Source organism: Theropithecus gelada, chromosome 3, assembly GCF_003255815.1.
Source record: "Theropithecus gelada isolate Dixy chromosome 3, Tgel_1.0, whole genome shotgun sequence".
Lineage (NCBI taxonomy): Eukaryota > Metazoa > Chordata > Mammalia > Primates > Cercopithecidae > Theropithecus > Theropithecus gelada.
The window spans coordinates 131,694,144-131,709,632 of record NC_037670.1 but is presented as its reverse complement, the minus strand read 5'-3'; the positions used below and the strand labels follow the sequence as shown (position 1 = coordinate 131,709,632).

The following is a 15,489-nucleotide window of genomic DNA, read 5'->3' as shown; positions in this document are numbered from 1 at the left end:
TAACATTTAGATTATCTGTATTACTCCTCCAAAAAATTGAAAAGAATAATGGAAACATCATATTTAATCCTTTCATCCAGAGACAACATCTGTTACTATTTTGTAAAAAGTCTTTGTATTTATCTGGTTATATTTTAATAAATGCTATCTGTTCTACCTTCAAAATGTATTTAAAATCTGACTACTTTTCACTATCTTTGACTACCTCATTAATCTAAGCTCTTATTTTATAAAACAAAAAGTTAATTGCATTGTAAATATTGGTTTTTTTCTCTCTGAACAATATACATGTAAAAGCTAATATTTTGATTTTAATGGAAATTCTTTGGGTTTCTTATTTTGCTCTGTAGTGTATGTGTAGGGTTGTACATATATAGGGTTTCTTATTTTGCTCTGTGGTGTTCATCTTGAAGTTCCTATTTAATTTCCATAGCTTTCTTCTTTGTAATGAGACAGGAAAATGTTTCCCTCGAAGGCTATTTTTCAACAAAGAGAAATTTTTCTTTGCCTTATTGTATTTGCTTTGCCAGGATCCTTCTGCTTTGAATCCAGAAAATGATTAAGAACTAATTTAAAATTCATTTATACTTGGTTTCTTTGATCAAATTGGCAGGCTTCCTTATTCACACCATGATTTATCCACAGAGATCTCTGGCACAGACCTTTTGCTAAGTCTTTCACACTCTCCTTCCTTTGATCTTAATTTAGCTCCCTCTGCTTCTCTCTGACCTCCTCTCAATAAGCACAGTGACTTAGAAACAATGTATCAAGGGCCAAAAAAAATTGTATTGCTTATCCTCACCTCCCCGATTCTGCCTCAAAGGTATCTACTTCTTTTTCAGGCTTAGTTTTCAACTTTTGTTTTTTGATTCCACATCATCCCATCTTGGTTTTCTCCAGTATCAACTTCTTTCCTCCTTCCTTCTTTTCAGTGTTTTACCATCTAAAATTTTTTTTTAAAATGACAAAAACCTGAGTCCTTTATTTTCTTCTAAACACTTTTTTTCCCTCATACTTGGGTTTCAGCAAACTACCGGGTATCTCTACTTCCCTGCTTCTCTTTTGCCCCACACGTTTGATGTCAAGGTTTCACTCTACTGAAACAGTTGTTGCTCAGTGCACCTTAGTGACCCAGCTGCCAAATCCTTCTGCCCACTTCTCAGACCGTGTTTACTTCACTCCTCTGAGGTGATTGACCACTTCTTAAATCTCTCCTCCCTCAGGTATTCTCACTCTTCAGAATTCCTTTATTGATTCCTCCTTCTGTTCCTCCCCTCCCTTTTAAAATATTTATAAAATTTCAAACACATACCAAACTATAGAACCCAAGTGTAGGACAGTGAATCCCTATGTACCTGCCATCCAGTTTCAGTGATTATTAACTTATGTTCAATCTTTATTTTATAATCATCTCCACCCACTCGTCTCTCTCTACTCCAAATCATTTCTTCCACCAACTTTTATTTTTTTTTTGTTTTGTTTTTTGTTTTTTGTTTTTTTATTATACTTTAAGTTCTAGGGTACATGTGCACAACGGTGCAGGTTTGTTACATATGTATACTTGCGCCATGTTGGTGTGCTGCACCCATCAACTCGTCAGTACCCATCAACTCATCATTTACATCAGGTATAACTCCCAATGCCATGCCTCCCCGCTATAGGCCCCGGTGTGTGATGTTCCCCTTCCAGAGTCCGAGTGATCTCATTGATCAATTCCCACCTGTGAGTGAGAACATGCGGTGTTTGATTTTCTGTTCTTGCGATAGTTTGCTGAGAATGATGGTTTCCAGCTGCATCCATGTCCCTACAAAGGACACAAACTCATCTTTTTTTATGGGTGCATAGTATTCCATGGTGTATATGTGCCACATTTTCTTAATCCAGTCTGTCACTGATGGACATTTGGGTTGATTCCAAGTCTTTGCTATTGTGAATAGTGCCGCAATAAACATACGTATGCATGTGTCTTTATAGCAGCATGATTTATAATCCTTTGGGTATATACCCAGTAATGGAATGGCTGGATCGTATGGTACTTCTAGTTCTAGATCCTTGAGGAATCGCCATACTGTTTTCCACAATGGTTGAACTAGTTTACAATCCCACCAATAGTGTAAAAGTGTTCCTATTTCTCCACATCCTCTCCAGCACCTGTTATTTCCTGACTTTTTAATGATTGCCATTCTAACTGGTGTGAGATGGCATCTCATTGTGGTTTTGATTTGCATTTCTCTGATGGCCAGTGATGACGAGCATTTTTTCATGTATCTGTTGGCTGTATGAATGTCTTCTTTTGAGAAATGTCTGTTCATATCCTTTGCCCACTTTTTGATGGGGTTGTTTTTTTCTCATAAATTTGTTTGAGTTGTTTGTAGGTTCTGGATATTAGCCCTTTGTCAGATGAGTAGATTGCAAAAATTTTCTCCCATTCTGTAGGTTGCCTGTTCACTCTGATGGTAGTTTCTTTTGCTGTGCAGAAGCTCTTTAGTTTAATTAGATCCCATTTGTCAATTTTGGCTTTTGTTGCCGTTGCTTTTGGTGTTTTAGTCATGAAGTCCTTGCCCATGCCTATGTCCTGAATGATATTAGCTAGGTTTTCTTTTAGGGTTTTTATGGTTTTAGGTCTAACATTTAAGCCTCTAATCCATCTTGAATTAATTTTCGTATAAGGAGTAAGGAAAGGATCCAGTTTCAGCTTTCTACTTATGGCTAGCCAATTTTCCCAGCACCATTTATTAAATAGGGAATCCTTTTCCCATTTCTTGTTTTTGTCAGGTTTGTCAAAGATCAGATGGCTGTAGATGTGTGGTATTATTTCTGAGGGCTCTGTTTCATTGGTCTATATCTCTGTTTTGGTACCAGTACCATGCTGTTTTGGTTACTGTAGCCTTGTAGTATAGTTGAAGTCAGGTAGCGTGATGCCTCCAGCGTTGTTCTTTTGACTTAGGATTGTCTTGGCAATGCGGGCTCTTTTTTGGTTCCATATGAACTTTAAAGTAGTTTTTTCCAATTCTGTGAAGAAACTCATTGGTAGCTTAATGGGAATGGCATTGAATCTATAAATTACCTTGGGCAGTATGGCCATTTTCATGATATTGATTCTTCCTATCCATGAGCATGGTATGTTCTTCCATTTGTTTGTGTCCTCTTTTATTTCACTGAGCAGTGGTTTGTAGTTCTCCTTGAAGAGATCCTTTACATCCCTTGTAAGTTGGATTCCTAGGTATTTTATTCTCTTTGAAGCAATTGTGAATGGAAGTTTATTCATGATTTGGCTCTCTGTTTGTCTGTTACTGGTGTATAAGAATGCTTGTGATTTTTGCACCTTAGTTTTGTATCCTGAGACTTTGCTGAAGTTGCTTATCAGCTTAAGGAGATTTTGGGTTGAGATGATGGGGTTTTCTAAATATACAATCATGTCATCTGCAAACAAGGACAATTTGACTTCTTCTTTTCCTAACTGAATACCCTTGATTTCTTTCTCTTGCCTGATTGCCCTAGCCAGAACTTCCAACACTATGTTGAATAGGAGTGGTGAGAGAGGGCATCCCTGTCTTGTGCCAGTTTTCAAAGGGAATTTTTCCAGTTTTTGCCCGTTCAGTATGATATTGGCTGTGGGTTTGTCATAAATAGGTCTTACTATTTTGAGATACGTTCCATCAATACCGAATTTATTGAGAGTTTTTAGCATGAAGGGCTGTTGAATTTTGTCAAAAGCCTTTTCTGCATCTATTGAGATAATCATGTGGTTCTTGTCTTTGGTTCTGTTTATATGCTGGATTATGTTTATTGATTTGTGTATGTTGAACCAGCCTTGCCTCCCAGGGATGAAGCCCACTTGATCATTCCACCAACTTTTAAATGATTTATTCCCTACGACCCACCCTCAACATTATTTTCTTCCCATGCCACATGCAATATATGGAAAAGCTCACACAGGCTAATAGTTTCTACCACCTCTAAATGCTGATAACAGTTAAATCTCTTTTTTTTAACATAAATCTTACTGAAAAGCAGTCAGTGGCCAGGTGCGTTGGCTCCTGCCTGTAATCCCAGCACTTTCAGAGGCCTAGGCAGGTAGATCACGTGAGGTCAGGAGTTCAAGACCATCCTGGCCAACATGGCGAAACCCCATGTCTACTAAAAGTACAAAAATTATCTGGGTGTGGTGGCAGACACCTGTAATACTAGCTGCTCAGGAGGCTGAGGCACGGGAATCATTTGTCATTTGAACCCTGGAGGCGGAAGCTTCAGGGAGCCGAGATCGTGCCACTGTACTCAAGCCTGGGTAACAGAGTGGGACTCCATCTCAAAAAAAAAGAGGCAAGCAGGGTCATCTCCACTTGGATGCCCCACAGGTTCCAGAAGCATAAATCTAAAAGAGCACATCTTTCTTTGTCCACCTGCTGCTCCTTCTTAAATTCTATTTTGGTTGCATAATCTTCATCCTCCTAGTTCTTCATAAATATATTTAGCCCTAGTTATTCATAAGTACATCTTCTGACCCATCAAGTTGTATAAGTTTTCCTGCTGCCCACTCTTACCCTACTACTATGGCCATAGAAAGTTCCCTTTTGCCTAGATTTTTTCAGTAAATTCCTAACTGATCTTTATTGCCTGCAGACTTGATACCACCCCACACGCTATTCATCTTCCACATTATTATCAGAGTGATTAGAGTGATTTTCTTTTTGTTTGTTTCTTTTTTTTTTTTTTTGAAATGGTGTCTCACTCTGTTACCCAGGTTGGAGTGCAGTGGCGCGATCTTGGCTCACTGCCATCTCCAACTCACGGGTTCACGCCATTCTCCTGCCTTAGCCTCCCGAGTAGCTGGGACTACAGGCGCCTGCCACCATGCCCAGCTAATTTTTTTGTATTTTTAGTAGAGACGGGGTTTCATCGTGTTAGTCAGGATGGTCTCGATCTCCTGACCTCATGATCTGCCCACCTCGGCCTCCCAAAGTGCTGGGATTACAGGCATGAGCCATTGCACCCGGCACAGAGTGATTTTCTTAAAGCACAGCTTTATCATGGTATTCTCTTATTAAAACTCTCAAGCAGTTCACTATCATATCTGTATGATGAATGTAGACATACCTTGATCTGATCCTTGTCTTCCTTTCCATTCTTATGTCTTCCCTCTTTCCTGAATGCTCACATTTTGTTCAGAGGACAGAAAACACTTTTTCACACTTCTGTGTACTGTTAGCTGGGTGTGGTGGCACGCACCTATAGTCCCAACTACTCGGGAGGCCTGGACAGGAGAATCGCTGGAACCCAGAAGGCGGAGGTTGCAGTGAGCCAAGATCGCGCCACTGCACTCTGGCCTGGGCAACAGAGCAAGACTCCATCTCAAACAAACAAACAAACAAAGATCTAGCTCAAGAGATCCTGATTCTTCATAAAAAAATAAATCCCACGAAAATATTATTCCTGCTATTTTCATGAGGAAATCAAAAGCTCAGAAAGATGAAGTCACCTTTCCAAAGTCACAGCAGAAGTGGTAGACCTTGGATTTAAGTCAAGGTTATTTGACTTCAAAGCCCATACTCTGTTCACTATACCCATTGCAAGAAGGTTAGCATGAAAGTTTGGCCTTATTCTATGTGCAGCAAGAAACTGTCAAATATATTTGAGCCAGGAAATCCATGATCAATTTGGTGTTATAAAGAGAAAAACTAAAGATTATATGCTTTGAAAGCTATTTTGTTTAAGTATTAATTATTCTAAGTTTCTCTATATACATTTAATTATGTTGAAATCAATGACTGAAATAAAGGCCAAGCCGTAATTCTAAATAATAGATTTATCTTTAAAAGTTCTGATATTTTAGTATATTTTACTTTTGTTCTATTTATATGTAATAATATGTGTCTGTCTGGTTTTTTTAATCAGCTTACGTTGGTCTCAGGCAAAAGTCCAAATTTCATTGTTTCTTAAAGTTAGAATTATGCTGTTTGTATTTATAACCAAGAAACAAGGCCAGAAAGATACTTTAAATTGCAAATGTTTCCCTGAATTGATCTGATAACATGATTCCATTTAAGACATACTGGGAGTCAGTTATAAATAGATCATTGTCAAATATCCTTCCAATTCAAATCTACTTGAATTATTTAAAATGTGGTTCAATTAATTTTGTTTCAAAATGTTTAGAAGCAAATATGTAACAGGCTGAGCTTACTTGAAACAAGCAAAATGATTTTTATATAGAAATTATATTTATGTGATACAGTTTTGACAATAAAATTTTGTTTTTGTTTTCTTAAAGACGGGGTCTTATTCTGTAATCCAGGCTGGAGTGCAGTGGTGCGATCCTGGCTCACTGCAGCCTTGAACTCCTGGGCTAAAGCAGTCTCCTTCCTCAGCCTTCCAAGTAACTTTGACCACAGTCACATGCTCCCACACTCAGCTAATTTTTAAAAATTTTGTGTAGAACCGGGGTCTCACTATGTTGCCCAGGCTGGTCTTAAACTCCTGGCCTCAAGCGATCCTCTCACCTTGGCCTCCCAAAGTGTTGGAATTACAGGTACGAGGCACTGCACATGGCAATAACATTTCTAACTATCCTTTGATAATTAAAATTAACATTCTATCTTTTTATATTTGGTAGGAGATAAGGATATACTATTATATAGTATAGTATATGTAGATATACTATTATATGTGTATATATAGGGATACATCATACACACACAGCATATACGTATCTGTATAAACAGATGGGTATACAGATATAGAAAATCATTGCTTTAACATACTATCGTAGCCCCAAATCCACTTTTTTATTATTATCCTATATACTTTCCCATTCCCTCTGAATCTACTTTATCTCTCTTTATCTCTCCCAAGGACTTTTCACATCCTTTCTTGTTCCAACAGCTACGTGTCCTTCTTAGTACATATCTTTAGTAGCTGCCTCTAGCTCTTAATTTAGACAAGTCCTTGGGATTGATTGATTTATTCAACAACTGTATTAAGGTATCAGGGTTCTTCAGAGAAAAAAACCAACAGGAAATGTTATATATTTGTATATAGAAAATAAGGAATTGGCCAATGGGATTATAGAGACAAGTCTATAGATCTGTAGCTCTGTAGTCGGCAAGCTGGAAAGCCAGGAAAGCCAATGGTGTAGTCCCAGTCCAAAGGCGTGCAGGCTCAGACCTAAAAAAAGCTGGCGTTTCAGTGGTGGCACGTGCCTGTAGTCCCAGATACTCAGGAGGCTGAGGCAGGAGTATCGCTTGAGCCTGGGAGATGGAGGTTGCAGTGAGCCAAGATCATACCACTGCATTCCAGCCTGGGCGACAGAGCGAGACTCCATCATACAAAAAAATAATAATAGAAACATAATAAAATAATAAAAATAAAATAAATTTTTTTTTCTGTTTCCAAAAAGTTTCCTTAAAAATGTTTTTATTATTGTTTTAACTAGTGAAATTTCTTAAGAGTTTTATGGGGGAAAGAATCTCAGGCTATGATAATTGTACTAAAATATGTGTTAGAGTAACTTTTTAAAATAAGGGATGTAACTAATCCATTTCCCCTGTCCCCAGTCTCTTGGCAATTACCATTATTCTTTCTGCTTCTAAGAGTTTGACCATTTTAGATGCTTCGTATAAGTAGAATCTTGCAGTATTTATCTTTTTGTGACTGGCTTGTTTCACTTAGTGTAACATCTTCAAGGTTCATTCATGTTGTAGCATATGATAGGATTTCCTTTTTTTAAGGCTGAATGGTGTTCTACTGTAAGTACAGTCGTGCACCACATAATGACATTTCAGTCAATGACAGGCTGCACATACAACTGTGGCCTCATAAGACTGTAATACCGTATATTTGCTGTGTCTTTTTGATGTTTAGATACACAAATGTACTATTGTGTTACAATTACCTACAGTATTCATTACAATAACATGTACAAATTTGTAGCCCAGGAGTGATAGGCTATCACATAACACCTATGTGTGTAGTAGATTATCTCATCTAGGTTTGTATAAGTACATTCTGTGATTTTTGCACAATGACAGAATTGCCTAATGAGGCATTTCTCAGGCACATTCCCATCATTAAGAAATGCCTGATTGAATATACTACATTTTCTTTATCCATTCATTCTTTAATAGACATTTGGGTTGTTACCACCTCTTGGCTCTTACGAGTAATGCTGCAGTGAACATGAGTATTCAAATAAATCTTCAAGATCCTGCTTTCAGCTCTTTTACTTAAATACCCAGAAGTGGAATTGCTGGATCATACGATAATTTTGAGTAACCTCCCTAATGTTTTCCATAGTGGCTACACTATTTTACATTTCTACCAACAGTGTACAACGTTTCCAGTTTCTCCACATCCTCGCTGACACTTTTTATTTACCAGTTTTTTATAGTAGCCATCCTAATGGATGTGAGATGACATCTCAGTATGGTTTTGATATGCATTGACATGATGATTAATGATACTGAGCATCTTTTCATGTGCTTGTTGGCCTGCCATTTATTTATTTGCTTTGGAGAAGTGTCTACTCAAGTCCTTTGCCTCTTTTTTAATCATGATACTTGTTTTTTTATTGTTGAATTGTCAGAGCCGTTTATATATTCTGAATATTAACTCCTTATTAGATATATGGTTAGCAAATGTTTTCCCCCATTCTGTAGGTTGCCTTTTTACTCTATTGGTTGTTTCCTTTGCTATACAGAAATTTTCAAGTTACGTTTAGTCCAGTTTGTCTATTTCTGCTTTTTCCACTTTGTCTATTTTACCTGTGTTTATGGTATCCTATACAAGAAGTATTGCCAAATCCAGTGTCATAGAGCTTTCCTTCTATGTTTTTTTCTAGGAGTTATAATTTCAGGTCTTAGATTTAGGTACTTAATCCATTTTCAGTTAGTTTTTATATATGGCATCAGGTAAAGGTTCAAGTTTATTCTTTTGCATGTGTGTATCCAGTTTTCCCAGCAGCATTTATTGAAGAGACTGTCCTTTTCCTATTGTGTAGCCTTGGCACCCTTGTTGAAGACTGTATGACCGTATACTTGATGGTTTATTTTATTTTATTTTTTTGTCTCTCTACTCCATTGATCCATATGTCTGTCTGTATGCTGGTACCATACTGTTTTGATTACTGAAGCTTGGTAATATGGGTTTTTTTTTCTATTTGGATGGATTTTATTTTGGTTTTTAGAGATAAGATCTGCCTTTGTTGCCCAGGCTGGCTGCAAATGCCCAGGTGCAAGCAGTTCTCCCACCTCATCCTCCAAGTAGCTGAGACTACAGGTATGTTCCACTGCACCTGGCTCTGTAATATGTCTTGGAAGTCAGGAAGTCTGAGGCCTCTGGCTTTGTTTGTTTGTTTTTCCTCAAGAAAGATATTTGGATATTTGGGATCCCTGGAGATTATAAATTTTAGTTTTTTTTTTTTTTTATTTCTGCAAAAATGCCATTGAGATTTTGAGAATCTGCAGATCATTTGGGGAGTATGGACATTTTAACAATATTAGGTCTTGCAATCCATAACACAGGATGCTTTCCATTTACTTGGGTCTTCTTTAATTTCTTTCAACAATATTGTGTGGTTTTCAGTATACAAGTTTTTTACCTTCTTGAATAAGTTTATTCCTAAGTATTCTTTTGGATACTGTTATAAAAATAGGGTAGTTTTCTTCATTTTTTTCTGGATACTTCATTGTTAGTTTGTAGAAATACACTAATTTTTATGTGTTGATTTTGTAGCCTACAACTTGGCTGAATTCAGTTATTATTTTAACAGGCCTTTTTGAGGAGTCTAGGATTATCTACATACAAGATCATATCATCTAAAAACAGATATAATTTTACTTCTTCCATTCCAATTTGGATGCTTTTTATTTCTTTTTCTTGCTTGGTCCTTCTGGCAGGACTCCTAGTACTATATTGTATAGAAATGGTAAGAGTGGGTATCCTGGCCTTGTTCCTGATCTTAGAGGGAAAGCTTTCTGTTTTGCACCATGGAGTAGGATGTTAGCTGTAGATTTTTCTTATGTGGTCAAATTATGTTGATGTAATTTCCTTCCAGTCCTAGTTTGTTAAGTATTTTTATCATCAGATGGTGTTAAATTTTGTTGAATGCTTTTTCTGCATTAATTGAGACGACCATGTGGTTTTAGTCCTTCATTCTGTTAATGTAGTATATTATACTTCTTTAACATGATGAAAAGCATCTACTTTAAGATATGCAAGACATAATACATAAAATCTTAGGAATCTGAATGTGTTTTCTGATCGTTGCATAAGAAATCAATGGTGATTTGATTTGCCTTGTTTATGATAAACAGTTCTTGAGTAAATTCACAATCATAAGACTCATTTTAAAAAGGAACAATTAATAAAATGAAAGTGTACACAGGAATAAAAGTCACAAATCAGTATTTTTCACTGGTTATTTTGTTCACTTGTCCAAAATTATAATTTTATTTTAGGGACTATAGCAATATTTTAACATTAGACATATTTTATTTTATTTATACTCTTTGTTTTTGTTTTTGTTTTTGAGACCGAGTCTTGCTCTGTTGCCCAAGCTGAAGTGCAGTGGCGCAATGTCAGCTCACTGCAACCTCAGCCTCCTGGATTTAAGCGATTCTTCTGCCTCAGTCTCCCTAGTAGCTGGGAGTACAGGCATGAGCCACCATACCTGGCTAATTTTTGTATTTTTCGTAGAGACAGGGTTTCACCATGTTGACCAGGCTGGTCTCAAACTCCTGACCTCAGGTGATCCACCCGCCTCTGCCTCCCAAAGTGCTGGGATTACAGGCGTGAGCCACTGTGCCCAGCCTTAAAATATTACTTTGAACCATATGAAGTTGGCATTTTTGGCTGCAAAAATAGTAGAATATTGGCAGTGTTATATTGTATACCACACATATAGATGTATCTTAAAGTATTTGGCAAAATTTCTAAGAGTGTAATTCTATTTTAACAGTGTTAAAGTTCTTTGTCTTTCTTTAACAAATGATACTTTAATTAGTATTTGCCTTTTCTTTATAGGGCTTGCTTTTTAAAACATATATTCCAAGTTGAATGAAAGTATCGTGCTAAACTGAGTAGTAGTAATTCCTGTGAGTTTTTAAAGAACTATATCTAGGCTTCAGCCATTCTCTTTTGTAATAGTGAATTGTTTCTTGTTAGTTATCCTTGATGTAAGCATGTTTTTGTCTATCATTTTGTTATAGTCACACAAATTGCCCTCTGTATTTAAAAAAATGACGATGACAGTAATAATTGTAATAATAATAGCTAGCATTCATTGAGAGTTTATTATATGTCAGGCGGCATTGTCCCAAGACTTTTATTAATTTGTTTAATCCTCATAATTATCTTGCAATGTTATCACCATTTTTCATATGAAGAACAAAGGCCCCGAATGGCTAAGCAACATGCCCAAGGTTATACCAGCTATTACATGGCAGAGAAGAATAATGACTGACTTCTTGAACATGAGACATAATTTGAATCATCTTTATATTTCCATTTAATTAATAATTATATTGTTTGATGGTTAGATGTCTAAATTTTTTATTTAAATTTTAAATAAATTTTCAAGGTTACATGTTACCCATTATGATTTCTTTTTTTTTTTTTTTTTTTTCTGTTTTAAAAATTTTTGTTTGTTGTTGTTCACAGGATGGACAACCTGAAATTTTCTACACATTTTGGAATTCAGTTACTCAGGCACTTTCTTCTCAATTTCATATGGCGACAAACTGTAAGTTTATTACTTATTTTGCAAATTAATTTCAAAGTTTTTAGTTACTTTATCATTTTATGTCAAGAAGCTTTGCTGTATTAGTTTACAAAACATTTGTATTGCTATTTTAAAATTCCTGGCTAATTGTATTCTGTCTAGATGTTTAATCTGGAATCTCTTAGACGTATAATTAGTAAACAAAATTTTTACACATTTTTGTAATTAATATTTAGAATAAAATTCTCCAGAAGAATATGTCAATATCTTATTATTCAGACATCAGAAGAACTCTGTCTGAATTTTTCCTATGTAGAGTGTATAAAGCAGTTAATGTGGAAAAATTTAGTTCATGCTTTTAGAATTATAACTGAAAGATAAAAATACAGAGACTTTGCAAATTGTTTATTGTTAAAAATGAAGATTTAATGAAGAAACAGATGAAATATCTACATCATGAATTAAAAGTTGGTCATTCAAATATGTTCCACAAAACTTTTTCTTAATTTATTTATATCGTGAAATAATGGCATGGTAGGTCTACACAATGAAATATGCGAACCAGCTAATATCTTATGCGTGTGTTTCTCTAAATACTTTAGGTAAGAGCATATAATGTACCTAGGCCTTTAAAAAAAGTGTTTAGTTCATTTCTATTTAAATTTTTATTCACAAGCATTTATTAGAAGTGCTTACTATATGCTAAATATTGTTTAGTCACTGCCCCTCCCCCACCAGCCCAGAGTTAAATAAACTAGTCTGCTTGCCTCTCTACATATTTCTAATGAAGTATGTAGTAAGACAGTAACCAGAAAGAGGTCTTCATTTATTTGTAGTGAAACAGAACTTAAGCTAATGGTGTATTAGGATCCATTTATCCCATTTACTTGTTGTGTTGTGTTTTGTTTTGTTTTTTTGAGACGGAGTCTCGCTCTGTCACCCAGGCTGGAGTGCAGTCGCGTGATCTCGGCTCACTGCCACCTCCGCCTCCTGGGTTCAAGCAATTCTTCTGCCTCAGCCTCCCTAATAGCTGGAACTAGTAGCCACCACATCTGGCTATTTTATTTATTTATTTATTTATTTATTTATATTTTTAGTAAAGACAGGGTTTCACCATGTTGGTCAGGCTGGTCTCGAACTCCTGACCTCAAATGATCGGCCCGCCTCAGCTTCCCAAAGTGCTGGGATTACAGGCATGAGCCACTGCGCCCAGCCTATTCCATTTACTTGTGAATCACACTGCTCATTTTGGGAGGGAATAAATATTGTATATTTCCTTGGTTTTTGTTTTTGGTCAGCTTTATTGAGCTATAACTTATATGCAGTAAAAGTAACCAATTTTAAACATAAAATTCTATGACATTTGACAAATGTTTACATTCATATGACCAGCGTTACAATTAAGATATAGAATATTTCCATCATCCCCATTTTTCCATATGTACTTTTGCAGTTTATCTGCTACCTTCACTCCCTGGGTCCTGGCAACAACTAGAATTATATAGTATGCATTATTTGATTGTCAGCGTAATTAAGATTCTTCCATGTTGTTGCATATATCGGTAGTCCATTTCCTTTTAAATTGCTTAATTTGTATTCAATTGTGTAGATATATACCACGATTTTTTATCCATTCCGCAGTTGGGAAACAAGTTGGATTATTATGAATAAAGTTACAGTTATTTACATGGATATATCTCTTTTGAAGACATATGTGTTCCTTCTCTTGTGCAAATATGTAAGAATGGAATTGCTCAATTATTTGGTAAATGTTGTTTAACTTTACAGAAACTGCAGTGCTATATTCCAAAATGAATATACCATTTTGCATTTCCATCAACAATGTGTGATAGTTCCAGTTGCTCTACATTTTTGCCAATCCATGATATTGTCAGTTAATTTTAGTCATTCCATTGGGTGTGTACTAGTTTTTTTACTGGGGTTTTAGCTTCCACTAGACTAATGTTGCTTTCTTAGTTCATTTGGGCCGCTACAAAATACCACAGACGGGGCAACTTATACACAACAGAAATTTATTTCTCACAGTTTTGGATGCTGGCAAGTCTAACATCAAGGTACTGGAAGATTCAGTATCTGGCGAGGGCCTGTTTCCTGGTTCATAGACTGTGCCTTCTGACTGTGTCCTCACATGTTAGAAAAGGATAGGGAAGCTGTCTGAGCCTCTTTTGTAAGTGCACTAATCTCATTCATGAGGACTTTCTTTCCCTGACCTTATCACCTCCGAGAGAACCCACTTCCTAACCCCATCACATTGGTGAGTAGGTTTCAACATACATATTTGGGGAGATAAAACCATTCAGACCATAGCAGATGCTGACCACATTTTCCCAGGCTTAGATGCCATCCGTATAACTTTTTTGGTTTTGTGTTTGTCTAAAGGATTGCCCTCTGTTTTTATTGTATTTCTTGTTCTCTTACTGAGTCCCAGGGAATCTTTGCATATTCTGGGTTCAGAGTACTTCCTTAGTTGCATGTTTTGAAGATATTTTCCCCTAGAATGTGGCTTGGCTTTTTGTTTTCTTAACAGCGCCTTCCAAAGGAAAAAAATGTTAAATCCTGATCAAATTCAATGTATCAAAGTTATAAATAATTTATACTTTTTTTGACCTAAAAATTATTGCCTAACCCAAAGTCAGAAGCATTTCCTCTCACATTTTATTTTAGAAATTTTACTAGGTTTGTGTTAATTTTCATATATGTTGTGAGTTATCTCAACGTTCATTTCTTTTAGAACACATGGCTCCAAAAAATTATTCTCTGCCTATTGACTTCTTGGGAACTTTTGTTGAAAATCATTTCGTTATCTATAAGTAAGACTATTTCTGGACTCTGTTTGGTTCCATTTTTCTGAATGTCTATGTTTACATCAGTACAACAGGGTTTTCGTCACAGTACTCAAAGTCCTATTTTGTTCTTTATCAAAGTAATTTTGGTTACCATAGGTCGTTTGCATTTCAATATATATTTCAGAATTTCGTTCCTACAATAATTGACTCCTGGGATTTTGATGAGGATTGCATTGAAACTACAGATCAATATGTGATGAATTCACAGTTTAATATTGAGTCTTCTGATCCACATGCTATATCATTCTATTTATTTAGGACTTTTACATTTTCTCTTATAAATGCTTTATAGTTTTTAGCATGCAGTTCTAACAAATGTTTTATTAAATTTATCACTGTTTTATATATTTTGATGCTATTCTATATGTTATTTTTTCATTTTACTTTATAATTGTTGATTTTTAAAACAGAGAAATGCAATTGATACTTGTATTTTGATTTTGTGTCCTTTGACTTTGCCAATCTTACTTATTAGTTCTAGTAGTTATTGGTGATTTCTTACAAATATGAAAGTCTCAGTTTTTGGAATAAAAGAAAGCAAATGTAAAACTCACTTATGGAAGCCCTTTGAAACCCTGATGTCTAAGTTGGGTAAAGAGGTGCCTTCTGATGGTAATCATTACTGGGAGGTGGGGGTGTAGAAGAAGTCCTGTTTTAACTTTGTTTGGACTCAGTTTACTGGGAAGGACTCAGTTTACTGTACTTAAACAATCACGGTTTTCTGTTCACTGAGCTTCCAAAAAAATCAATGGGAAGTTTTTCTTAAACATTCTCATCTCCTTTCTCTCAAAGAGTCCTGTAATTATGGAGAGGGTCTCATCTTACAGTGTGACAGAGGGGACCCATATTTATACCTTTAATTATACCTCCCTCTGATCTCTCTTTCCATACTTATCCTTTAAGATA

General features: G+C 35.8%; 1 protein-coding gene across 2 annotated transcripts in view; it reads left to right on the top strand.

Annotated features, from left to right (window-relative positions):
- The window catches only part of COG5 (component of oligomeric golgi complex 5), a 365,256-nt gene that overhangs the window by 238,789 nt on the left and 110,978 nt on the right, over positions 1 to 15,489 (top strand). For both annotated transcript variants that reach the window (XM_025381265.1, XM_025381264.1), the window contains exon 11: positions 11,656 to 11,737. In XM_025381265.1, coding sequence (XP_025237050.1) covers positions 11,656 to 11,737 — 82 coding nt within the window. The remainder of the gene's footprint in view (positions 1 to 11,655; positions 11,738 to 15,489) is intronic.